This window comes from Rattus norvegicus, chromosome 5, assembly GCF_036323735.1.
Source record: "Rattus norvegicus strain BN/NHsdMcwi chromosome 5, GRCr8, whole genome shotgun sequence".
In the NCBI taxonomy this organism is placed as follows: Eukaryota; Metazoa; Chordata; class Mammalia; order Rodentia; family Muridae; genus Rattus; species Rattus norvegicus.
Window position 1 is genome coordinate 154,960,754 of NC_086023.1, and position 25,169 is coordinate 154,985,922.

General features: G+C 53.9%; 1 protein-coding gene across 5 annotated transcripts in view; it reads left to right on the forward strand.

Annotated features, from left to right (window-relative positions):
• Positions 1-64: 64 nt before the first annotated feature.
• Hspg2 (heparan sulfate proteoglycan 2) overlaps positions 65-25,169 on the forward strand; it is a 101,154-nt gene continuing 76,049 nt past the window's right edge. For 4 of the 5 annotated variants that reach the window (XM_039111301.2, XM_063287775.1, XM_063287774.1 and 1 more), the window contains exon 1: positions 65-221. In XM_039111301.2, coding sequence (XP_038967229.1) covers positions 159-221 — 63 coding nt within the window. In that variant the 5' untranslated portion in view covers positions 65-158. The remainder of the gene's footprint in view (positions 222-25,169) is intronic. The other variant, NM_001427438.1, reaches the window with a different exon arrangement.

Below are 25,169 nucleotides of genomic sequence, written 5' to 3' on the forward strand. Positions count from 1 at the left end.
CCTCGGGGGCGGAGCCGGAGACCCGGGGGCGGGGCGTGCACGGGAGGGCGGGGATCGGAGTTGGAAGGGGAAAGAGGCGAGCAGTCCGAAGGACTCGGCAGGACAGCGAGCTGGTGGCTGCGGGCGGCGCCGAGTGAGCCAGCGAACGAGACCGGGCCATGGGGCAGCGGGCAGTGGGCTCGCTGCTGCTAGGGCTGCTGCTGCACGCGCGGCTGCTCGCGGTGAGTGTGCGTGACCCAGGGCCGCGGGCGGGGGGCGCGCGCCAACTTGGCGGGGACACCGGAGGCTGCTCGGCTGGGACTCTGGCCCGGGACGGCCGCGCCCGCGAAGGACCCTGGGCTGGCACTGGCCAGCGCCACCCTGCAGCGTGGGGTTTTCCTAGGGGACGACCCAGCGTGGAGGTCAGGGGCTGTCCCTGCAAGCGTGGAAATCGGAGGGTCGCCGGCCACGTTGTTCAGGCTCAAAGTCGCCTCTGGGCATGGCCCGGCCTACAGTTCTGGCGTGTGGGGGAGCTGACGGAGAAACTTCTAGCAGGGTGGGAACTTGGCAGGACAAGGGTACTCCTTTCTGCTGCCAACTTGGCAGAAGGGGCACTTCATGGTGATGGGTACCCTGTCAGTCTTCGCTGGAACTTTACCATGCTATCCTCTGGGGGGAGATTATAATCAGGCAGTCAAAAGTAAAAACTTGGAACAAAACCGAGCCTTGTGTGGAGCACCCCTGGACCCCGGAGTCTTCTAAGCCATAAGCTAAATCAATCACTGCCTCGCACTGAGTCTCTGTGAGATCTGCAGAGAGCTGGTTAACCTCTGGGAGGTAGCCCCACGTGGGTAAAGCGAACTCAGAATGGGGAGCCTCAGGGCAGTTGGGCCTGGATGGAGTGAGTGCTAGGTGCCTCTCTTAAGAGTGGGCCCAAGAGCAGCTCAGTCTTTCTACATCTCCGACGACGTGGGATGCTGTGTGCTGCTACAGTTCTGCTCTTATTCTGAGCTCACAAGGGGCCACAAGGAGGAGAAGGGAACTCTTGAGTGAGGAATCCTAAGACCTAGAAGGCACTTGGCAGGAGAGGCCCAGAGGACCTGAGTGACCTCAAGGAGGGCTGGGTGGAGTTGGTGGACCAGCAGAGGGTGGAAGATGAGGGTGGGGTCCATATGGGTCTGCTGTGGTGAACCATAGAGCCCAGGTGCTCCTAGACAGTCTCCATCCCTGTTCCCTGTTCTTAGAGCCAAGAGGGTGACTTTTCCAACTGGGCCAGTGTTTACCCAGTGACTGATTCTCTGTCCTTGCCTGACTGGCTCTCTCTCACCTCTGCCCTCTTGAGTCACTCCTTAACCGCCCACCAGGCCTGACCCCTTACTGTTTCTGCCACACCCACAGAGCACCTCTCCTCCCCACCCTCCACTAAGCCGCCTTTCCCCTTAACCTTCTGTCTGGCCTCTCACCCCAACACACTCTGTAGGACACTGCGGTTGCTCCCTGTTCAGCCTGAACTTGTAACTCTGAAAACTGACTTTTCCTTCCTCAAGCCAATGACCTAGACCTGGGATGCTATCTATTCCTGACCTCCCCTCAGCTCTGCCCCCTGATTGAAGGGCTCCTTCAGAATGAGCTGCACAATGGTAGGAGTGGTGGGTGGAACTGTTTGCTGAGGGCCCGAGGAATTCTACCGAAATTCCCTGACTGCCACCGCTGGCTATCCCGTTCGCTTTTCATTCACCAAATCTTAATTGAACAGCATTCCATGACAGCCATGGGAGTCCCCCAGGCTCATTCATTGGGAAGATACGTTCCACACAGCTATTGTGTGCTGGCCCACGGTAGGGCTGAGGCAGTTTGGGTGAGTTGGGACACGCCCTTCAATGCCTTCTAGGACTCAGACTGGTGGGCCGTGATTCAGAGGAGAGCGGGCAGCCCTGAAGCTATAGGATCTTAGAGGCTGCACTACAGACACGTGGAAGTCACCGCTGACCCACCCAAGCTCAGAATTGGGTCCCCCCCCCATCAAAGAGCTTAGCCTCAAGGGTCTTACAGACCGGGTTTGAGTCCTAGCTCTTCAAGCCCGAGGTCTGCATCTGTGAAATGGGTGGAGTCAATGACCAGTGCAGTTTCAGGATCTCCGATTTCTAACCCATGTCCCAGCAAGCCTTGCCTCGCTGCCCTTGATCTCAGCACTTCAATTTGATTCTAGGCAGAATCAGTCAGGGGAGGGCAGTTTACACAGGCCGAGGAGTCTAAGCCTAAGTGGGGGCAAGGACAGTGGTCTATGATTATGCGCGGGAGTAATTTCTGTTCTGAGGATAGAATGGGACCAAGGCTGGCTGACTCAGGGCTTGTCCCAGCCTGTTGACCCTTTCCTTCTTTCTGCCCTTCCTTTCTTGGGACCAGCCCCACTGTTGATAGGAGTCTTGAGGGATAGCAAGAGATAATGACAGTGTTTTCCAGGCTGAGGAGGGAAGCAGATGAAATACCTGCTTCCGGCCTGCCTCAGATTTCTTTTCAGGGAAGGCTGCTGGTGGGAGCTGAGGAATTTCTCCTTCCTGGAGTGACCAGAGCCCTTCCCTCCATACAACTGGCTACCCTGTCCCCCAGCAGTTACCCACTTTGTTCCAGACCTGTGCCCAGGAGAAGGGCAGAGCTGAGGGAGTGTGTGCAGTAGGCTGCAGGACCACCGTCAGAGTCTGGGCCGAGGCTGGACTGCAGCGAGGTGGTTCCCGCCACCCCCATCTCCAGGCTGAGCCCTGGGTGTCTGAGGAGTCGTCTGGGCCTCGTCTGGCTTGGCCCAGGCCTGCTCTCAGGATGAGCACAGGCAAGTTAGGATCTGTGAGCTTCAGTCCCTGTCTGGGAGACGATTTTTAAAAGGCACTTGAAGGCAAGAGTAGGGTCGGGATTTGGAAGACAATAAGCACAGGGATAGGAATATCTTGGGGTTGCAGGTCTTGGGGTGCAGGCCAGGTAGTGGCAAAGTGCTGTAGCTGGATTTTATGTATTTTTTAGCCACTGACTGACGCTAAGTTTCTCAGCAAATGCTCCATTGCTTCCGCTATGCCTTGCTCACCGCCTCCCTCCTTACTGAGAACTACAGCCCCGCCCTGACTTTTCCAGGGCCCCACTCCCTCTGGGACTCGACTGTCCATTCTCCTGCCTTGTGCTTTACTAAGTTTCTGGTTTGTTTTGGGTTTCTCCTTGCTAGTTTTTTTGGGTTTTTTTTGAAAGCATTTAAACATTTTTGATCATTCATAAGCATTTATGATTATAGTTTTGGTCATTTTGTCTTTCCCATCCTCCTCTCATTCCTAGCATTCATTTGTATCTTAATCTTTGGTATATTTTAGACAGTTTCACGCATGCATCCTAGGCTTGCCTGCCTCAGTGGCTATGAGGAGGATGACTTTGAACTCCTGACCCTACTGCCCATCCCCTCGCCCCCATCCTGCACCCCTTCTTCCTTCTTCACACCCTCTTCCCCTGGGCAGCACTGAGAATGTAACCCAGGGCTTTTCACATATGAGCACATAACAAGTCCTCATCTGTTTGTTTATATTTTCAAAATTACATTTATTTCTTTTCCTTGTGTCTGTGTGTATGTGTGCAGCAGGGGTGGTACATGTGTGGAGGTCAGAGGACAGCTTGTTGTAACTGGCTTTCTCTCCTGTGGGTCCCAGGGATTGAACTTAGGTCGTCGGGTTTGGCCACAAGCACCCTTACTTGGTGAACCATCTCACTGGCCCTCTTATCTGATTTTTCTTTATTTATTTTACTCATTCTCTGTTTTTATTCATTTCTCAAATTGACTATTTTCAATTACTATTATTAATTAAGTTTGTTCTTTGGCAGTTTCATACACACACACACACACACACACACACACACACACACACACACACTCTAGACTTCTTAGCCTGACTCTCTTATCTCACCTGTCTACCCACCCCATCCCCTTCTGACTTTCGTGTCTGCTTTGTTTTGTGACCCAATGAGTTTAACCAAGGCTATCGTGTGACCACGGCGGGTTTGGAAAACTGTCCATTGGAACCTGGTGGGTGACGCATAGTGACTCCCCATCTCCCTGAATCTGACAACAGCCAAAACTTCAGTGGCAAGAGGGTATGCCTCGCTTAGTCCCTCCTCCATCCATGACTGATCTTTGACGGGGCCAATCTCCTGCAGGGTTCAGTGTGGGTAACCTTGCCATCTGTTTTTGTCAGTTGGCACAGTTGATTCCCCATAAATGCATTCATTCAAGTGCACAAAGTCATGGAGACTAGTGTGGTCCCTGGAACCTAAGCAGAGGACATGGAGGCACAAAGGTTAGGGGACCTGCCCACATTTATAAGAGTCAAGTTGGGAAGGAGGCAAAGCTCCTCTGACTCTCGCTGCTCACTGATCTGCCTGCCTGCAGCCATTGCCAGATTCTTTTTCTTTCTTTCTTTTTTTCTCTTTGACATGGTTTCTTTTATTGGATTTTTTTTAAATTTACATTTCAGATGTTATCCCTTTTCCCGGTTTCCCCTCTAGAAACCCACTATCTCCCCCCTGCTTCCTTTTTTTTTTTTTTAAAGTTTATTTTATGTATGTGAGTACACTATAGCTCTCTTCAGACACACCAGAAGAGGGCATCAGATCCCATTACAGATGGTTGTGAGCCACCATGTGGTTGCTGGGATTTGAACTCAGGACCTCTGGAAGAGCTGCCAATGCTCTTAACCACTGAACCATCATCTCTCCAGCCCTGCCCCCCTGCTTCTATGAGGGTGCTCCCTCACCCACTCACTCACTCCCACCTCCCCTCCCTGACATTCCCCTACACTGGGGCATCAAGCCTTGACAGGACCAAGGGCTTCTCCTCCCACTGATACCAGACAAGGGACAAGGCCATCCTCTGCTACATATGGAGCTGGAGCCATGGGTCTATCCCTGTGTACTCTTGGGATGGTGGTTTAGTGGGAGTTCTGGGGGGTCTGGTTGGTTGATATTGTTGTTCTTCTTAGGGGATTGCAAACAGCTTCAGCTCCTTCAGTCAGTTCTCTAACTCCTCCATTGCGGACCCCGTTCTCAGTTCAATGGTTGGCTGCAAGCATCCACTTCTGTATTTGTCAGGCTCTGACAGAGGCCCTCAGGAGACAGCTATATCAGGCTCCTGTCAGCATGCACCTCCTGGCATCTCCAATAGTGACTGGGTTTGGCCGCTGTATGTATATGGGCTGGATCCCCAGGTGGGGCAGTCTCTGGATAGCCTTTCCTTCAGTCTCCGCTCCACACTTTGTCTCTCTATTTCCTCCTGTGAGTATTTTTGTTCCCCCTTCTAAGAAGGGCTGAAGCATCCACACTTTGGTTTTCCTTCTTCTTGAACTTAATACGGTCTGTGATTTGTATCTTGGGTATTCCGAGCTTTCGGGCTAATATCCACTTATCAGTGAGCACTGCCAGATTCTTAACATTTATTATATTTATTAAAGATGTAGGGGGCAGATATGTGATGAGGTATCAAATGTCTCCTACCACGTGGTTCCTGGGTATCAGATTCAGGTCTTGAGACTTGTGTCCAGGCCCCTTTACCTGCTGAGCCATGTCCATGGCCTCACCATCACAGTCTCACGAAACCTGCAGCTGATGTGAGAACCCCGGTCCCAGGTGGGACAGGGTGACTTTGAGCAAGGCACAGTGGGGACACAGGCTCAGGATGTTGGTGTCTCGGTGATACCAGGTGATACCTGGATGTTGGTGTCTGACTGTGGTGATGCCAGGAACTGGACTCTGTGGGGCAGTCATTTGTAGGTTTGTTAATTTATGGCTTCATCTGATAGTCTCTGAGGACCAGGTCTATAGGATCTGAAAGGTCTCTGCTCTATCTTGCTGCTCAAGGGGAGGGAGATAGGGAGATATATACATACCCTGGGGCCCACTGGCCTGCAGGGAACTTTTTTTTTTTTTTTTTTTTTGTTCTTTAGCTGCTCCCTGGGGTCTGGATTTTAGCATGGGTCTGGAGAGGCCTGAGGACTGCCTGGCCTTGGGGTAAGAGCTGTGGGTGGGATTTGGAATGATATGGATGATGAATCAGAGGCAACTTGGAGGCCAGACCTCTGAATTCTGGACCTTCAGAGTTTGGGATGGAAGGGGTGGCCTCCCAGCCCTGGCCTTTCTCTCCTCTCCCAGTCCAGCTCCAGCTGTGAGGGCCAGGCTGGAGGAGGATGGAAAGGAGACCCAGCTCCCCAGTGGCTTCCTAAAGGTCCGCCAGTGCTCTCTTCCCTCCTTCCTGCTCCTGTTAAAGACAAGGGGAACTGTGTTGAGGGTCCCTGCCCTATTGTAAGCCTGCCCCAGCCCAAGTCTTGGCCTCTTTGGCCCTGCCACCCGCTCCCGATCTCGGAGCCTGGATCTGGCTGACTGAAACCCAGAAATATGTGTGGAACTCGCCTCGTGGGGAGCCGCCAGCCTCACTACCCAGCCTGGTGGCGTCGGGCAGTGTCAATATCGGCCTTGAGAGGGGTGTGGCTCATGGCTGCCTGGGGGTGGCTGTGCTGGGGGACACCATCACAGAGGGCGCAGAACAAGGTGGCTCTTTGAAGCCTGGGAATTTGAGGCCTTTGAGTCGAGCCTACACCAGGATTGTGGTCCCCTTGTAATGCTTGCTTGGGCCAGGGCTACAGGGACATCATAGGTATCCTCAGGACCAGCCACTAACGCCCTTCTTCCTTGGAACACAGAGGAGGGCTCCTTATGGCTTGGGGTTTGGGGAAGGTTTGCTGCACAGAGGCAGACCATGTGGGCAGACTGGTGAGTGAGCCAGTGGGGTGGACTGGTAAACAGTCTTCAAACCACAGCTGCTAGCGGGTGTGTAACACACTTAAAATTCACTTCACAAGTATTTATAGAGGCTAGTGTCTGTACTCGAATCTGTTCTAGATGCTAAGTTTGCAGCAGAAAACAAAACAAAACAAAACGTCAAATTCTCATCCCCTCTGTGTCCTGTGTTTTAGCTGGTACAGAAGCCAGTCAGACTCAGATGGGAAAAGGAAACAGAGACAGGCGTAGAGAGTGGCAATGTGGGGGTCGGAAAAGCCCTGATAACAAGTACTGGAGAACAGAAGGAAAGGGGGTGGGCGGGTGCCTGGGGAAGGGAATGGTTAGCGTGAAGCCTGGAGGCTAGGGTGTGCCTGGTCTGTGAGATGACACCATTAAGGTGGGAGGCAGTGAGGTGCTGGTGAGAGCTGGCAGCAGGGAAGGTACAGCCTTGGCTACGTAAAGTCCTGGGGTATTGAAGGGTCCTGGTACGTTTTAAAAATACTTTATTTGTGCATGTGTGGATATGCGTGTGTGTGAACACAGAGGCCAGAAGAGGGCGTCAGGGTCCTTGGAGTGGAGTTAGAGGTGGTTGCAAGCTACTCGCTGTGGGAGCTGGGAACCAAACTTAGGTCTTCCGCAAGAGCTTTCAACTCCCAAGCCGCCTTTCTTGCTCTCCAGCCTTGGTGTTTTAACAGTGTGTGCTGTGAGGGTCAAAGGCAGAAGCAAGGAGTCTGTAACCCAGACCAGGCGTGACTGGTGCTAACTGGGTCCGTGTATGGAGAGAAGTGGTTGAATATCCAGTACATCTTGAAAGTTGGGCTCCCAGGGCTACTGGGAGTGGGTGGGAGCTTGGGAGGGCTCCAGAGTCTTAGGCTTGAGCGTCCAGAAGGCTAGAGCTGCTGTGGAATTATGGGAAGCTACATGGAAGACGACAGAGTGTGGTAGGTAGTAGAGAGGCAGCGTGGGCTGGGGGGCAACTGGCTAATATCAAGGCCACTTCCGTCACTGAATCCCTTTCTGCCCAGGCTGAGGCTTCTGTGGTAACCTGGAGCAAAGTGGAGGCCACTTGTGTCTATCTGTGGAGCTCACCAGTAGGGATTCCTTATTAGAACCCACAGCCAAGCCCCTAGTCTGTGTTGTGTGTGGAGAGTGCATTCATGAATCAGGGTGAGGTCCCATGCTTCCCGTGTAATGGTTTGCCAGGTTGCTAGGCAGAGAGCTGGCAGACACTGGTCCAGTGAAGAAGGTCATGGCTTTTTTTTTTTTTTTTTTTTTTTTTTTGTTCTTTTTTTTCCGGAGCTGGGGACCGAACCCAGGGCCTTGCGCTTCCTAGGTAAGCGCTCTACCACTGAGCTAAATCCCCAGCCCCAGGTCATGGCTTTATAGAGGGAAGGCTCTTCCTTGGGCCCTGGACTCAGATGAGCTAGCTTCCCAGCCACCGATGTTTTGTGGCCTAGAGGGTATGAGATGAGCTATGATACCCAGTCTATCATCTTTCCCTTGTCTGTGGGTATTTGATCCAGAATAAGTAGTGATCTTGGAGAAGTCTGCTTTCGGTTCTGTAGCTTGTCCCTGACTGGCTGTGTGACCTTGCACAAGTTGCTAGACATCTCTGACCCTCGGATGGGTTTTGAAATAGGCAATGCCTGTATTGTGCAGAGGAATATGCTTGGGATGTAGTAGGTGTTGGATAGTCAATGGCTACAGTTAGATTTGTTTCTTATCTTGGTGCAAGGCCAGCATTTGATGTAGGACTCACAGTGCCGGCGATGCCCTATTTCTCTGGACCAGGGGGTGGGAGGAACCCGGCCTGGTTGAAAGCGTGGCTCCCTCAGTCCTGCAGACTTTAGCACTTAGAGCCCTGGATGCAACTGTGCCTAATCTGTCACTGCTCTCCTTCCCTCGATGAGGCCACAGCTGCAGGACAGAGTCCACCCTTCTATCCCGATGGCTCCTTCCTGGAGTGGGGAAAGAATGGGGGGGTCACACCCCAGGGTGTGGCTTGGGAAAGGCTGGGGCTTCTGAATAAATCCGTACCCTTCCCAGCTGTGTGCAGTCGGTAGACTCTGAGTAACAGAAGGTGTGGCCAAATGGCTCCCAAGGGGGCGAAGAGGATGTTCGAGCATCTTGATAGGAACAGGAGAGGGGGCGTCCTGGGACCCCATCCCAGCACAGTTCTACCCTTTCATGCTGAGCCTGGAGAATGCTTTCTCAGGGAACCCCGAACAAAACTGTAGCACATCGTCTTTTGCCGTGGCTGGAGCACCACATAGCTTTGAATCCGGTACTTGTAGGTCCTCAGAGTCAGCGGGACTAGGAAGAAAGTGGGACGCTCCGGGGTGCACGATCTTGCCCGTTGGGTGAGGTGTGGAGCAGACAGCCCTCACTGCCTACCAGGGTGGGTCACGCCCAGGTGGTTCATTTTTAACTCTTCACATCTTTGCCAGCTTCCTCATCTTCTGGTCGCTGGGAAGGGGAGGCAGCCAGGGGCTTGGCAGGGGGAGGGCTTCGGAGGTGGCCTGGAGTGACCTCCACAGATGCTTCTCCTGGGGCTAGGCTGGGAATTCCCAGCTGCCCCTGGCCCCTTCCCAGCCCACCTCTCCCATGAAGGAGCCAGCCCCCACCCCCACCTCCTGGCAGCCCCTTCGAACCGCTGACTCATCCCCGTCCATATTTGGCGGTTCCAATTTTCAAATAGTTGGGAACTGGGATCATGCCTCTTGTTGGAGCCCTGGCTGCCCCTGGATACGTTGAGACCATGACCTCATCAAGCCAGCCCCAACGGCCTCTGTCACTTTCACAGGTCACCACCTACTTATGCCTTGTGCCATCGTGTGAACCTGGGCCCAGAAGGACGGAGACCCAGAGTTTCCCTGCAAGGATAGGGTCAATCCCTTCTCTGACCTAGGGTCCCCTGGTTGCCTAGGTCACTAGCCTGCATTTAGAAGTGTTCACACCTACTTGATTAAAGCTATCACGCTCTGGAGGCAGCCTGGCACAGGGCCTTTTCTTTCTGGCCTTCAACTCAATCAGCCTTCCCTATCGTCTGTGGGCCTTGCGCTATCTCCCCTAAGAGGTCAGGCAGACACAGAGTGGCCCAGCCACCTACCCAGTCAGTAGCACCTGACGGCTGGGAGTGGAGCCCAGGTTATCTGACCCCACAGTTTTCATTCTGTCTTCGATGGGTCAAACTGAGTGAGTGGCTCTACAGGGAATGCAGGGAGCAAGTATCTGCTGCATGGGGTCTAGCTGACTCCTGCTTCTCAGATTTGCTTATCTTTCCCCCTGGACTTCCATCTCAACTCTGGTACTGCTCCCCAGGAGAGACTGCGGCTCTCATCAAGAGGGAACACCTTACAGGCTTCTGAGCCAGGCACACTGGCTGCCTAGGTCCTCATTGGGCTTCCTGCAACTAGTGGGTGGGGCCAGCCCGCACCACCCTCGATATGGAGAGATTGAGTGATATACCATGTACAGGCACACACGGAATCTAAAGAAGAATCCCAAACTGTCATTCAGACAACCGGGACGTGCGTCCATCCGTTCCTTCACTTATTCAATCATTCACCCAACGTTCTGAACCTTTTTGTGAGTTTACCGTATTTCCCAGTAGAGGAGTAGCTCTGAAAACAGTGACCTGTCTGTCCAAGATCCCAGAGCCAGGGGTAAGACTAGAATCACCACCTTCTGGAAGTTGGCCTGGTTCCTGCTCTGCAGGAGCCTCAGGCCTGGGAGAGGCAGGAGCCGTGAGCCTCAGAAGAGCTTAGAAGCTATTCATTCGTAGTAGTAAGTTGCTGGGCGACCAGTTTGGCTCCTGTTGTCAGGACTGGCTTCCTGGAGGAAGTGGCCCTGAACATTGGGTGGGTTAGGATATGCTTAGGGAAGAGGAAGCATCAGGCAGAGCTCCTAGCCAGCCCCCTCGGGCCCCCTCAGCCTATTGTCCCCATTGGATTGGATGTGCAGGCACTGGAAGGAAGAACCCTTCGCCTGCTGCTGGGGCTGGTAAAGCGGAGGAAAGAATGAGAGGAAGTCCCCAAGATAGCTGAGGGTGACATCCACCTCAGCACCCCCCACCCACCTAGCCAGACATGTAGGCCAGAAGTCAAGGCCTCGCCTCTGCTTGGCCACAGTCGCACCTCATTCTCTTCCCTGAGCCTCCATTTTCCCTCTCTTGCAATGGGCTGGCTGTTCTTGCTCTTCAGTCTCCACCAGTGGAAGGCAGAGAAAGGGAGCTTCTCACAGAAGTGAGTGGAAAAATACGGTCTCGAGCCCAGGGTCCTCAAGCCTTGAAGTACCCTCCTTCCTTGATGCTAGCTAGCCTCTGAGTGCTGAACCCGGAAACAAATGAGGGTCCGGGGACTGCTCTGTACGTCCTTAGATATCCTTGATCCTGTTCTGTCCCATGTGCCGGTCCTGCGGTGACCTGACCCCTGGGCTCACCTCTGTGTCTTGTGGGTCCCCAATGCTGGGCAAACAGCCAAGGTCACTGCTGGCATCTGGCAGTTAAGCACTAGACTAAGAGCCTTGAGCGTCTCAGCAGCAGCAGCATGCGAGACTCAGGGCAAACCTCAGCTTCTGGGAACCTGATCTCCAGGTGTAAAACGGGACAGTTCATTCACTCATCTCTCAGATCCTTCACACGGCTAAAGGAGCTGCCAGTCTGCTGGGGTGGCTGGCAGAGAGAAGATGCTGCCTGCCGGCAGAAGGCCTGGAAGAGTCTAGAGCTCTCTCTCTGGCATGCTTCTTTTTTTTTTTTTTTTTTTTTTTTTTTGTTGTTCTTTTTTCTCCGGAGCTGGGGACCGAACCCAGGGCCTTGCGCTTCCTAGGCAAGCGCTCTACCACTGAGCTAAATCCCCAGCCCCTTCTGGCATGCTTCTGTTCCCCTTGCTGCCTTCACAGTGCTAGTCTGCATCCCTTCTTCCTTGACAGTGAGCTGGTGGGAGGAGGGGCTCTGGGGTGGCCGGAGTAGAGGAGAAAATCCTTGGGAAGGGCTGGGAGCAGGCTTCCCTGGGAGGCTCAGTACCGGAAGAACAAAGGAGCTGATTAGGCGGTCTGGGCATTTCCTTTTAGGGTGCCGGGAAGTGACTCTCAGGTTGGGGTTGGGTCCAGGAATGAAGAAGGCTAGGTGTGGTGATGCACGTCTATAATTCCAGTACTCTGGAGGCTGAGGCAGGGGAATCTCAGGTACTTGGCCTGTCTGAACTGTATAGACAGTATATAAGACAGTCTAGAGGCAGGAGCCATGAGCCTTAAAACCTGGGAACCTGATCTCCAGCCAAGACAACAGCTCGGAATGGTGGCACATGCCTGTAACTCCAGTCCTTGGAGGTGGACACAGGAAGATTAAGGGATCTAAAGGGCAGCCTGGAAGGAAGGAAGGGGCCAGAGAAGGGATTAGAGTCCCCACAGCCCTATCACCTTCCTCTCTCGCTTTTCTTAGATGGGGGAGGCGGAGGTCAGTTCAAACCTGGAACTGAGGTGTGGAGATGCCAAGAAAGGGTTAAGTGGGCCTCGTAAGGGGAGGGAACCAGGACACTGGGATTGGAATTTTTGTGATAAGATCAAAGCCTGCAGCCTGCCTGGGCCTCACCTCGGTTTCACCTGAGCAGTTGGAGGGAATTCTCCAGGCCAGAGGACCTGGCCTCCCAGGGGATGGGGGTGGGGGTGGGGACCCACTTTCCCCTGCTAACCACACTCCTGCAGGCGGGACTCTCCCAGTGCTCTCCCAGTGCTCTCCCTACCTCTGCCGCTCCCTCTCCTCCCCCACTGGGGCCTGCTTCTTGTCCTGGCTCCAGGAGCCACCTGTACTTGGCAGGGATGGTGAGGAAGCACCATCTGCTGCTGCTACACACTCCTGTCTCAGCTTTCTCTCTGGGCAGGGGTCTGAGCCTAGGTCACTTAAACCAGAAACAAGGAACTAGTCAGGTGGAAATACCTGGTCACTCAGTCCAGAAAGGAGCCCCGAGGACCCTTGTATGTAGGCTGTTAGCTGCCCCACCCCCAAGTTCTGCTTATACTTTGAGGTTGTGTCTTGGAAAAGCAGGGGCGAAGTGGGGTCCCGTTCTAGCTCTAACACGGTGGGTGCTGTTTCCTTCGGCCTAGTAGAGTAACCTTTCTGGGCCTCTTCTGTCAGGTTGGACAGGACACTAGCTCCATTGCGGGGGGGGGGGGGGGGGTGTTGGAGACCAGGGACTGTGTAAATAACTGTCTACCAGAGCAAGGCCTTCACACCGAACAGGAGCTGTTACTTTGTTGCTTTTCTTGTTTCCCTTTAAGATTTCCCGGTCCTAGGTGAGCTTGGTGCTGTGGTTTGCATTTCTTTACTCTGAGGAAGCCTCAAGCCTTAGGTCAGTCCTTGCTGAGAGGTTTTTGTTAATACCCTCCAGGCCCCTGCTGGCCCCGTCTGGCCTGGTGATGGACGAAACGTGAGTCTTGAGCTGGCTGGTGACCTGGTGCCCCAGGCCCCACTGACCTAGTTTGTGTGTAAGACGTCCCAGCCCCAGACATGGAGGAACTGGTCCCACCATGTTTGCTGCAAGGTCCGCCTCACTTTCCACCCTGTTCTGCCCTGGTTAATGATCACTTCAGGAGTGCCCCCCCTTCCCAGCTCTCTAACCACTATGTCAGCTGCCTGGGTGTTCCCTGCTTTAATGTGGCAGTCCCAATCTGGGACCCTGGGGTGGAAAAGAGGATTCTGAGTCACAGCTTTTGCTCCTGGGAGCTTAGAACCATAATATCAGGGTGAATTGTGGTCAGTGTCTGTGTGAGCATGTCCTAGAATAATACAACCCCCACCCCCACCCCCACCCCCATCAGGCTCCTAACATTGAAACGTCCATGTTCCTCTAAGCATGCCCTCTTCCTAAAAGGGGGATGGGGGCTCCCCTAGGGGAGATGAGACTAGGTTCCTCACTCTCCTTTGCCTGTTCTGCATGGTGTGACCTTGGACAAGTCCCGTCCCCATCTGGATACCTTATCTCCAAGAAAGGAGTGTTAACCCTACTCCAAGTTCGGGAAGTGTTTAGGCCATAATGGATGCCAGGCACTATCCACGACTCGTAGCTGTGCTCCTGTTTAGGAGAAAGTGAAAGCTGAAGCCTCGTGGGCCAATCACATCAACAGCCACCGGGAGACTGGGAACACCCAAGGAGCCTGCATAAAAAGGGCAGGTAGGGGCTGGGACGGAGACTCTCTTTTATAAAGTGCTTGCCAACTATACACAAAGCCCTGGATTCAGTCCCCAGAACTGCATGAGCCGGTATCCTCATAGCTTCAGGTGTCCCTCCTCTCTCTCCCTAGCCCGCACCCCCAACCCCCAGGTTCACTTCTTGCTCCTGGCAGGTGCTGAAGGGAGGGGGAGGCAAGAGGATTGTAAATTCAACTTCAACCACAGCTATATAAAGTCTGAGGCTGGCCTGGGGGACAGGTTTCCAAAAGAGGGAGAGGGGTTCCAGGGAGGGTAGGGCTGGAGCCCACCTCAATCCTCCAGCCTGTTTGCTTCTGGATTAGGTTTACGACTATTTATTCTAGGGCCATTAGGACATTCCCCCCATCCTGGCTATTTTGAGAGCCCAGGAGCAGGGGCGCTGGCTGGTTAAATTAGGCAATGTTGCTCTAGGAGGAATATGTGAGGAGTCTGGTCACCTAGGCTGCAGGGACAGCACAGGGCGGGTCACTCTGCAGAAAATGACACTGAGCAGAGCAGTTTGGACCTCTTTACAAGGGGAGCAGGCTGGAAACCACGGCTAGGGTAGGGGGGGTGATGTTTTGGGCCTTTTTGGGCTGGCCTGGTGAGGAGTAGGGTTGAGGGCGGGGCTCCACAACCCCACGCTTGTAGCTGCTGCCTGATGTGGGTGGGGTTTGGGGTGGTGTGATGGATGATGGGCAGTCTTGGCCTTGGGTCCTGCTTCTCCCTCTCTCTAGCCTTAGGCTCCCAGGCAGGCCGCTGGTCCTCATGGTCCAGTGAAAGAAGCTCTTTGTGGCGGGCCCGGTGTAGTCTGAGCCCTTTGTGGCTTTTTGATTGTAGGGGTGGCTCATGTGTCCGCAGGATGGGCCTCACCTGGGAGATCTTCAGGAATGTGGCCTCAGCCCCAGCCCGGACCTACAAAATTAAATCTGAGATAAACCTTCCCAAGATTCCCAAGGCAGCAGGAGAAGGCCTGCTTGACTGGTCGTCCTGTTTCATGTTGGGAAACACCCTGTGGTGTTGGGGGTGACCAGATGCTGTGAAAACTGCACAGGAGGGACCACCAGTCACACTTTCTTCTCTGGGAGGGGGGCTTGGAGGACACAGGACACTCTCCTTTAACCCGGGGCTTGTTAGCCCCATGTACTGGTGTCTCCCTGAGTCACTTTCAGTGTATATACTCTTGCCCCAGAAAAGGAGCTTCAGGCTGATGTGGTCTGCCATGGTGATAATGCCTTCTCTCATAGTGAGGCAGGAAAAGGAGGAATTCAGGAGGAGAAAGGAGTGCTTTGGCTCCCAAGGAGAGCAACTTAAATGACTATAATTAGGACCCAGTGTCACGTGCTATGAGGTAGAAATGAAGGCCTATGGAAGAGTGAGAGAGAAAGGTGTCTTATTCAGAGATCTCACAACAAAGGCTATGGGTGAGCCGGCTTTAGTTGGCGAGCATATCGTAGCGGAGAACAGAGCGCACCATGAGGAGCCTCATACATAAAGGCCCAGGAACCCCATGTTTCCTCTGAGCATGGACCATCCACTTCTGTGGCCCACGTGGGATTTAGGGTAATGCAGAAGGACACACCACTCCGAGTTCTTGCAAGGAAAATAGTCCCTATGCCCACATGGTCTTGGGCCCTCACCAGCTGGGATATTCTGTCATCTTTCTGCCCTTTCTTGTGTCAGAGAGAAAAAAAAAAAATCAAAGTCCTTTTTATAAATGGCTGCCAGAACTTGTGGTCTGTGTGTGATAACCGTTGTAGCTGGCAGACTTGGAAAGGAAAGCAAAGGGACTTGATCTCTTGATTAACGAGGTGGCCTTATCTCCCGTTCGTGTATGATTTCCGTTAGACTTGCTCAGTGCCACCAACAATAACCCTGGGTGGGGGAGCCCTGGGTTGGGGCCAGACACGCACTCCCATCTCCTCTGTGGTTTGCCAGCTGTGTAGCTCTGACCTCGGGCGAGCCTCAGTTCCCTCCTCTGAGGATGGATGGGGTCCTTCCTTCAGGCGTGGCTCCAGGCATGGCCATGTCGCTGTAGTCCCTTGTCTGCTGTGGTAGCTGGGAGCCGTGAGTCCCTTGTCTGCTGTGGTAGACTGTTGAGATGTAAAACTTACTGAAAGAATGTTAAAGATTTTGAGGTACACACACAGTGTCTCTGCTGGCTTGCTTAGTGACAAATCCTGGGCAGGCAAACGTGGTAAGCGGCCCCTTTGCTGGATGACTCAGGAACAGGACCTGCCATCTTGGCAAGCTCTGGGAAGTACTGTATGTCTTCAGCTAGGGGCTGCCTGGGTCATCATCTATACTTCTCTGTCCCATCTGGTGCCACCCAGTCCTCAGAGGAGCCTCACACTGTTGTAAGGCGGGCGGCAACCCCAGTGTGTTCACTGCCGCTAGGGTAGAGTCCCTTCACCCTTCCCTGTGGTGTGGCATCATACTGGTAACAAATCTGTGACCACGTGGCACCATGCTTTGGCTCTCCATTTCTTTGGGCCTGGCTCTGCTTGTTCTGCTGGTCTCCTTGCCTAGCTGCTGGCATCCGGACCCTCCATCACTAGTCTCCAAGATCCCCACTCCTGGTTCCCAGTGCAGGGAGGGTGGGGCGGGAAGGGGTGGCTTTCTGCTGTGTCTTGAACTCCCAGCAGGGGTGTCTACTGCCTGGGTCCCTCAACAGGCTGGAGAGGATGGCCTGTTGTGACAGGGGCAGTGGGCATCCTGCCCGCTCCAGTGCCCCTGGACCTGGGCGCTAAGAGTCTTGTTTGCACTTGGCTAGGCCTTGTGCTGGCCTGGTGCCCGTGAGGGCCAGTCTGCTCTGGCACGCTGGTAACAAAGACTGCTCCGGAGCATGGGGCGCTGGGCCTGGGCTGAGTCCTGGAGCTGAGGGCCATGTCTGCCACCTGTGGCTGGGTCCTGGGTGCTGAGCTGGGACAAGGCCCAGACAGGCAGAGTTGTGGACCTTTAGGAACCAGGCTGGAGACCACCCTTGGCAGTTCATGATGGTATGGTCTCAACCCCACACTGTACCTGTCACCGGGGAGCTTTGGTCTAGGTTATTAGGACAGTTGAGGTCCAGCTCCTTGTCTTTTTCATCCGATGTTCAGTCCTCTTATCTTTTCCCCACCTCATCCGGTTGTCCCTTCATCCCATTAGGAGCACATCTGGTCCATGACGTGGGGCCTGTCAAGAAGAGACAACTTCTCAGAGCCCCAGGCTGGCCTGGGCGGAAATCAGAGCTCTGACCCCACTGCCTTCTGCACTTTTTACCCATTCTGTCCGTCCCTCCCCACCAGAGATCTGAGGAGCCCTTCTCTGGGGAGGAAGTGGAACCCCGACCCCTCCACATTCTCATGGGAATGCAGGGTGGGAGCAACACCCGGCAACCCAGGCAGCTGTACACTTAGGAGACCTGCGCCCTAACAGTTTCCAGAGCATTCTCAGGGTCCTTCTGCCTCTGGGCTGATACAGTCCATGTCCTTCCTCATCGCTGGCACCCATTCCTTCATCCCTTTGCGCCCCTCCCCCTCAGGCATGTTTAACGATCTGTACTCATCTGGCCAAGACTACTCTCTGCCCACTCCCTGGATGTTAGTTTTCTTCTTCTGCCACTTGACAGATGCATGCCTTTTAGGGTGTTAATTTACGGTCTCTCTCTCTCCAGCTAATGTCAGCTCCCTGAGGGCTGATGCATGCTTTGTCCTTATCCGATTTCTGTTTCCTCTGCATGCTGGCCGGCTGGCTTTAGTGCCTAGTCCTTCATGCTCTGAGTTCATCTTTAAGAATTAAATAGAGTTCCCCCCAGGGGGCTCTCAGAACCTCTGTGTCTAGTGCAGAGCGGAAAATGCTGGAGTAACTTCCCCGCATGGTCCAACCCAGGAACTCATACTGTGCTGTCCCGTGTTTTGGGCTAACAAGTCAGGGCCTTCACCTCAACTGGGTGCTCAGACTCTACTATAATTGGATCTGACAGAGCAGCTTTAGGGGTGATGTCCATGTCTTGGGGTGTCTTCTCTCCTGGGACTGGTCAGTTACCAGTTACAGCAGGGCTTTCTGTCTCGGAATAATAGTTGCCCTGTGGTGCCAAGGTCAGAGCAGGGAGCAGAGGGTGGGCCCAGGTCCCTGGTGTCTCTTGGGTGTTTAGGGGCAGGTGGACAGGACACTTCCCTCCCTCCCCCCCTCAGCCGCAGACATTCCTAGTCAGAGGTGACAGGCGGCAGGGAGATTTACCATTTCCGGTAACCGGAGTCCCTGGCAATGTAGCTCTCCCTGCCAAGGACGGGCACCCCTTGCTTGCTGGCCATTCCTTTCGTTCCTTCTTCTGGGATGGCCTGTCTGGGGCCTGTCCAGCATAACAGCGTGCTTGAGGGAACACTTATAGCCCTAGAGATTGAGGCTTGGTGACTTGGTGATTGAGACTCGGGTCCCCTTTTAGCCCCAGCCCCAGCCCTAGTTGCTCCTCCTCTCAGAGCTCTCATCTGCAGGGTGACTAGGGAAGGCAATAGGTCCTGTGTTAGCAGTCAAGGGGCCCGGTTCCCGGCTCCTCCTCCCCCACCACATCCCGGACAGGCTCTTCCTCTCCAGAGCCAGCTTTTCTCCTTGCACCACGCTTTGCCCTAGACTGCCCTAGACTGCCGCGCCGCTGCCGCTGCTGCTGGGGCTTTTGAAATAAGAATGTGAGGCTCAAATGCTGCTTCTCTGGCGGCCAGCGGTGCTGACATGAGATGAGATTTGAACAGGCCCACCAACCTTGGCTGGTCACTCTAACCATGTTTACGCCCCCTCTCTGTGCCTCTCTTCCCATTCTGATAAGTGAAGGATATCCGCTTCGACGATCCTTTCCAGCCCTGGTGGCCCCTCATTCTGGGGATACTTCAGAAGTCTCTGTGGCCCTGTGACAGGAGTTGTTCTTCCTGGCAGTTCCGTAGCTCACACTCTTGCTGGGTTTGAGGAAAGGGAGGAGTGGAAAGGAAGAGAGGGGAAGACCGTGGGATACAAAGCCCTTCGGTTCTGTTGAATGAGGTGGTCATTTTTATTCCCATTGTCTAGTTGAGAAACAGAGGCTCAGAGAAGCCAAGTGAGTCGCCCAGACCCACACAGCTAGAAAGTTGCCAGGCAGTGGTATAATGGTGGGAAGTGGTATATGGCCATTGCTCCGGATGGCTTTGATTCATTAGGAGAATATATTTAATACATTAACCTTTCCCTAGATGTGTTAACATGCTTCAGTATTATGATCGCTTTTGGGTTCAAACTACATTTCCCAAGCTGCCTCTGGCACTTGGGAGTAGCCCAGAAACCTTTGTTCTACAATTTCTTGAGTTTTTGCCTTGGAAAATATGGTCAGTGTTAATTATGGGTATGTAAGAGTTCAGAGGAGGGAGAGAGGCCTGTGGGCTAGAGCTGGTCAGGAGTAGAGAGCTGAGTGAGCCTGAGGTGGCCTTCTCTAAGAAGGACCCCCATAAAAGTGCTCACAAAGGACAAAGGGACTGTGGGCAGAGGAGCCAATAGGGCCCCCAGCCCATGTTCCACCCACAGACCTTTGCTCCAACCCCCCACTCTCTGCCAGTCTCCTCCAGAACTAGGTGAAGGGCTGGGGGTGGATGGGGCAGTGTGCCTGACACCCCAGCCAAGCCAGTGGGCCTAACTAGGCCCCTGGGACTTGGGCAGTGGCTGCCTGAGGACTGAGATAACCCTGGCCAGCTAGCGCCACCTCCTCCTCGTCCTCTGCCTGTGGGGCCCTTGGCCCTAAAGCCCCAGCAGCTGTCAGCCGGGAAGGGTGACAGAGGAAGGCCAGAGGTGACTTCCCAGGCTGCTCTTCTTCTTCAGCTGGGGCACAGCCCAGCCCTGTCATGAGCTGCTTGGCTTTGAGTCTCCTCCTGGTAGCTTCCCACCATCAGTTTTTAAGCCCTCCCTCTGGAAGAGGTTGGCGCACATGGTGGGGAGCGAGGGGGAGGGCAGGGCATGATCACATCCTTGAGTTTCTTTGATCCCGCTAAAGATCTGAAGACAGAGACAGAGATGCATGTCCTGTTTTTCTGTGGGAGGAAACGGATTCCGAGAGGCGAAGTGACTGGCTCAAAGTCACAGAGCTCCATGGCCACCGTTAACTGCTGACTCCTGGCCTCCCCCAGTCCAGTGGCCTCTGCTCCTGCATTTAAGGAGAAACTGTTCAGGCACACTGACAGAAACTTCCCAGCTTGGACACTCAGGCAAACTGATCAACCATGTGGGATGGGAATTCCATGTTCTTGCTTATGTGCTCTCGGAACTGAGCCAATTATATGAGCTAATGGGTTTATGGCTGTAGTTAGCCCAGGCTCACCCGCAGAGCAGGCAGCATAGCTCCCACACAATGCTAGCCACTTGTACACTCTACAGGAGTTCCAGACAGATCCTACAAACATTTGTAGCGCTCAATAAATATTTGGCACCTACTGTGTACCAGGTGCTGGGGAAAAAAGAGTGAAAAATCACCCATGCGTCCCCGACTCCTTGCTTACATTTTACCCCCCCCCTCCTCTTGTAGCCCACATAGAGACATGCCTCCATGTTAACCGCAAAAGCCGGCTTTCCATATGTGGGTCTTGTGATCCACACACATCGGGGCTGCAGATGAGAGCTCTGGGACGCAGAGATCGTGGGTAGATGCCTGCTCGGGGCCTAGAACCCTGCTCTTCAGAGGGTCTGTGACTCGCTACTGCTGCTGAGCGTGAGAGACAACTTAATGCCCAATTCCTAGGGCCCTAGCCCTAGGGAAAGAGATTATTGGGAGCGTTAGGGGAAGCAGCCATTGAGGGCCAGGCAGTAAGAAGCTCAGGAAGGTCTTCTGGAGGACAAGGCTTCTCGTTCCCCAGGGAGGAGGCCCAGCCAGGTCTTTAAATACCTACCCCACGATGCCCAGAATAGTCCCCATTGTCTCAGCCCAAGGTTGAGAAAGAGAGAGAGAGCTGACAGAGCCTAGCAGGTCCTGAGAGAGGCTGCGGCTGGAGGTGGGGGCAGGAGGTCTGGGATACTTCCCTATATGGTGGTTCAGCATTTCTGCTTACGCTTTTCCATTCGCCTCCTGCAGGAAGGTCTGGGAAGGGCAGGGCAGCAGCGAGCTGCCAAAGAGGGAGCCAGTGGGTGGGGGACTCCCAGGGAGGCCTGCGTGCCTGGAGTAACGTAACATGCCCCTTTGTGTGTGAGGGATCTATGTGCATTGGCTTGCAGAACCCTCCTGTGGGCAGATCTAGCCCAGCCCCCCGCCCGGGGCCTCCTGGCACCTTTGCCAGCTCTGGCTATTTTGGGCACCGGTTGCGTTTAGGTTTGGGGCGATTCTGCCCAGAACAAGGATGCTGGGCTGAGGTGTAGGGGAGGTCACTCCCTCAACTCCCTGGAACTCAGCCTCAAAGGGTCTCTGTCAGAGGGCTGTGAGGGAATGAATGCCGGTTCTGCTATGCAAGGAAGGCAGAGTTCGCCAGACCAGCCTCATCCTTTGGAGACAACTGCCCGCTGTATCAGGAATGTTTATGTTTATTCTAAGAAACAAGACGTGAAATCCCGGACAGGTGGTGTTTCCTGCTTCCCATGGACCACTGGGAAGTTTGAAATGTGCTCCCACTCTCTGACTGACCAGCGAGCGTGTCTCTGCAGGCTTGTTTGCCCGCCTTCCCTGGGTTCTGATGTATATTTAATTTGTTCCCTCTTGCTGTCATGAATTCATCTTGCCTGAAGCAGGAAGGGTAGGGAGACCCCAGCTCAGCTCCTGTGACATGGCTTGCCCTGATTTTGTCTCCCCAAACACTCTGCTCCCTAGGCCCTCTTTTGGTGAAGGGGAGAGACAGGCTGGGATTTTAGAATCCTAAGGTTTTGAGATTTTCGTGTGCTAAAGCCAGAAGGAAACTCAGAGGGCACGGAGGTTGGGTTCCTTTGGACCTGCTGTTACAGGCAGTTGTGAGTGGCCCAATGTGGGTGCCAGGGACAGTAGAAGCTTTGCATGGAGGAAAGTTCCAAGTCACACACATTTGGGAACTGGTAAATAAGTTTTCTCACACCAGGTTTTTGCTGGTACGCTTGTCTGCATAGTTCTTATATCTACTGCTGTCCCAGGGCCACCATCCCCTAGTATGGGCACGCGTTGTGAGGACACAGGAGACCCTTGTTCATTCCACTGCAGCATCTATGTGCCCAGCCTGCTGCTGCTTCCTTCCCCTCCTGCAGCAGTTGAGGAAATCCTAGGGCAGGGATGCTGGCCTCCTCGGCCCAGGATCCAGCTTCCCTTCAGCCTGTTTTTTCCTGTGCTCGATGCTCAGGGCAGCCATACTGAAAGTCTTGCTGCCTGGGCTGTCTTGAACAAAGCCTAGAGTGGGCGAGCTGGCTCTGTTCACCTCTGAGGCCTCTGCCTGCTCCTTGGGATGTTCTTCAGAGGCTGATAACTGCTTGTCCCCCAGAGGTGGGCATTGAGCAGGAAAGCCCAGCTACTAGGGTCAAGGAGATGCCAGGAGGTGCGATTGGTGATGTAGAGTTCCTTCTAGGCTTGTGCCCAGGTGTCCTGAGTTCAAGTCTCAGGTCTTACAACTCTGTCACTGTGGGTGAGCCGACTCTCAGTTTCTTTGCTGGTAAATAACCCCTCCCCCTTTTAAAGAAAATTTGTGGTTTGTACTGAGATGACTCTGTGAGTAAGAAGAGTCCTTTCTGCTCTTCCAGAAGATCCTAGCTTAGTTTCCAGCGCCCGCATCAAGCAGCTTCTAATCCCCTCTAACTCCAGGGGATCCAACGTTCTCTTTTGTCTTTCCTGGGTTCCCATACCACACATGGCAGGTGCTTGCACAGACACACATACACATGTGTACATAAATAAAAACATAGGTTGACATTCTTATTTTATTTTTAATTTATTTTTATTTACGTACATTGGTGTTTTGACTTGCACGTGTGTCTACAGGAGGGTGTCAGAATCCCCTGGAACAGGACTTACAGACAGTTGTGAGCTACCATGAGGTTGCTGGGAATTGAACTCAGGACTTCTGGAAGAGCAGCCAGTACTTAACCGCTGAGCCATCTCTCTAGCCCCCGAAATTTTATTTCTAAGAAGGTTTTTTTCTCCATTATTTTAACTACACATATGTGGGAATGTGCATATGAGTACAGGTGTCAGGGTGGAGGTATGTGCAGAGGGCTCTAATCCCTACGCTGGAATTATAGTCCAATATGGGTGCTGGGACCCAAACTCAGGTCCTCTGCAAGAACAGAATGCATTCTTAACCACTGAACAGTCTCTAACCACTGGGCCACCTCTGCAGCTCTAACCACTGGGCCACCTCTCCATCTCACCACTGGGCCACCTCTGCAGCTCACCACTGGGCCATCTCTGCAGCTGTAACCACTGGGCCACCTCTGCAGCTCACCACTGGGCCATCTCTGCAGCTGTAACCACTGGGCCACCTCTGCAGCTCTAACCACTGGGCCACCTCTGCAGCTCTAACCACTGGACCATCTCTGCAGCTCTAACCACTGGGCCATCTCTGCAGCATACCTCACCCCTGTCCAATCTTGAATTTAACAACTATGATGAGCACCTACCAGGGACAGAGAGCTGCATGGGAAAGAGCTGCAGAGCACAGGGGCAGAGGCTTTGTCTTGGTGGCACCTTCTAGTAGAGGGGAGGATGGACAGATAAATGTGTCAACAGAATGGAGTAGTCGGTGAGAGCCAGAGGATGGGGAGGGAGTGAGAGGGAGCCAGCATGGATTCCAGAGCTGGAGTGTGACCCGGACAGGTCTCTAAAAGGTGACATTTGGGCAGAAACCGGGGGAAGGGAGGAGTGACTGATGGAATGTGTGGGTACAGAGACTAAGGAAGAGAACACAGCAAGTGCCAAGGCCCTGGGGTAGGAAGAGGCTAAGCGTTTTTTTTGTGGGGGGGGTAGCCTGGAGAAGGTGATGTAGCTTTAAGAAAGAGAATGGGAACAGGAGGTTGGCAGGTGTGTGTGTGTGTGTGTGTGTGTGTGTGTGTGTGTGTGTGTGTCCGTCTGTCTGCCTGTCCCTCTGTCCATCCACCGGTGGCCACAGTGAGGACTTTTCTTCTCACCTTTCGGTGGGCTGAAGGCAGCAAAGAGGGCCTGATACAATAGGTTTAGGGCGTAGACATTCTCGTTATTGGTATAGAAGCTTGGGGAACATACCCCAGCCTCCTTAGAGGAATCTGCAGGTGTGGACAGGCCCAGCTGGGCAGGACTGCCCTCAGAATCTGCCAGGCCAGTGCCCCACACAGCAGCAGGGCTGCCAGGAGCCAGCGAACCTGAGATGTGAGGCAGGCTGTGAACAGGAGGTGGCACGTGAACGCTGCAGGCGGTTGGCACCGGCTCTGCTTGGCAGAGAGTGTTCAGCCCCCAGGGACCTTTCTTCTGGGTAGCTCTGAATGGGAGCTGTTCTCACTGCCAGCCCTGACCACACCTGACCTGAGGCTGAGGTGGGAGCACTTCCCGGAGAGATTCCACTGTGCTCCCTGGAGCTGTAGGGGAAGCACTCTGGTCTCCAGGAGAGGCCTATTCCTGGAATGTTTTAAGGAGCCTGCAGGAAGTGTAGGGTCTGTGGAGAACGGGAGCCTTCAGAGTTCACGCGCACTTGAGGGCCAAGCACTTGGAAGTGGGAAAAGCCCAGATGTGGCTTCCCTGATGGCCTCCACCTCACGAATGCCCCTCTGCACCTCTTCCTCCCACCCCTCCACATGCCACAGACCCTCCCCAAGCGACTCTGAGCCTATCTCTTGCCTCCCCACCTCCACTTCACTCCAAACTTTTCCAGATCAGTTCCCTCTACCCCCTTGCTAAGTGAGGGACCTCTCCGTGTACCCTTCTGTCCTTCCCTGTCACACCCCTTGTCACACTGCGTGGTCATCACTGGGTTGGCAGTCTGGACCCCACAGAGCTCAGAGAGCTCATGTAGTCCAGGCTGGCCTCAGACTCACTACATAACGGAGGATGACCTTGAACTCCTGATCCTCCTGCCTCTGCCTCCCAGGTGTTGGGATTTCAGGGGTGCTACAGCGTACCCAGTTCACACGGCCCTGGCAGTTGAATCTAAGGGCTTTGTGCATGCTGGGCAGATACTCTGTCAGCTGAACTTTATCCCCCGCCCTTGTTTTTGATGCTGTTGAGGCAGGGTCTTGCTGTGCATCCTACCAATCTGAAACTCTCTATGTAGATCAGGCTATCCCCTAACTCACT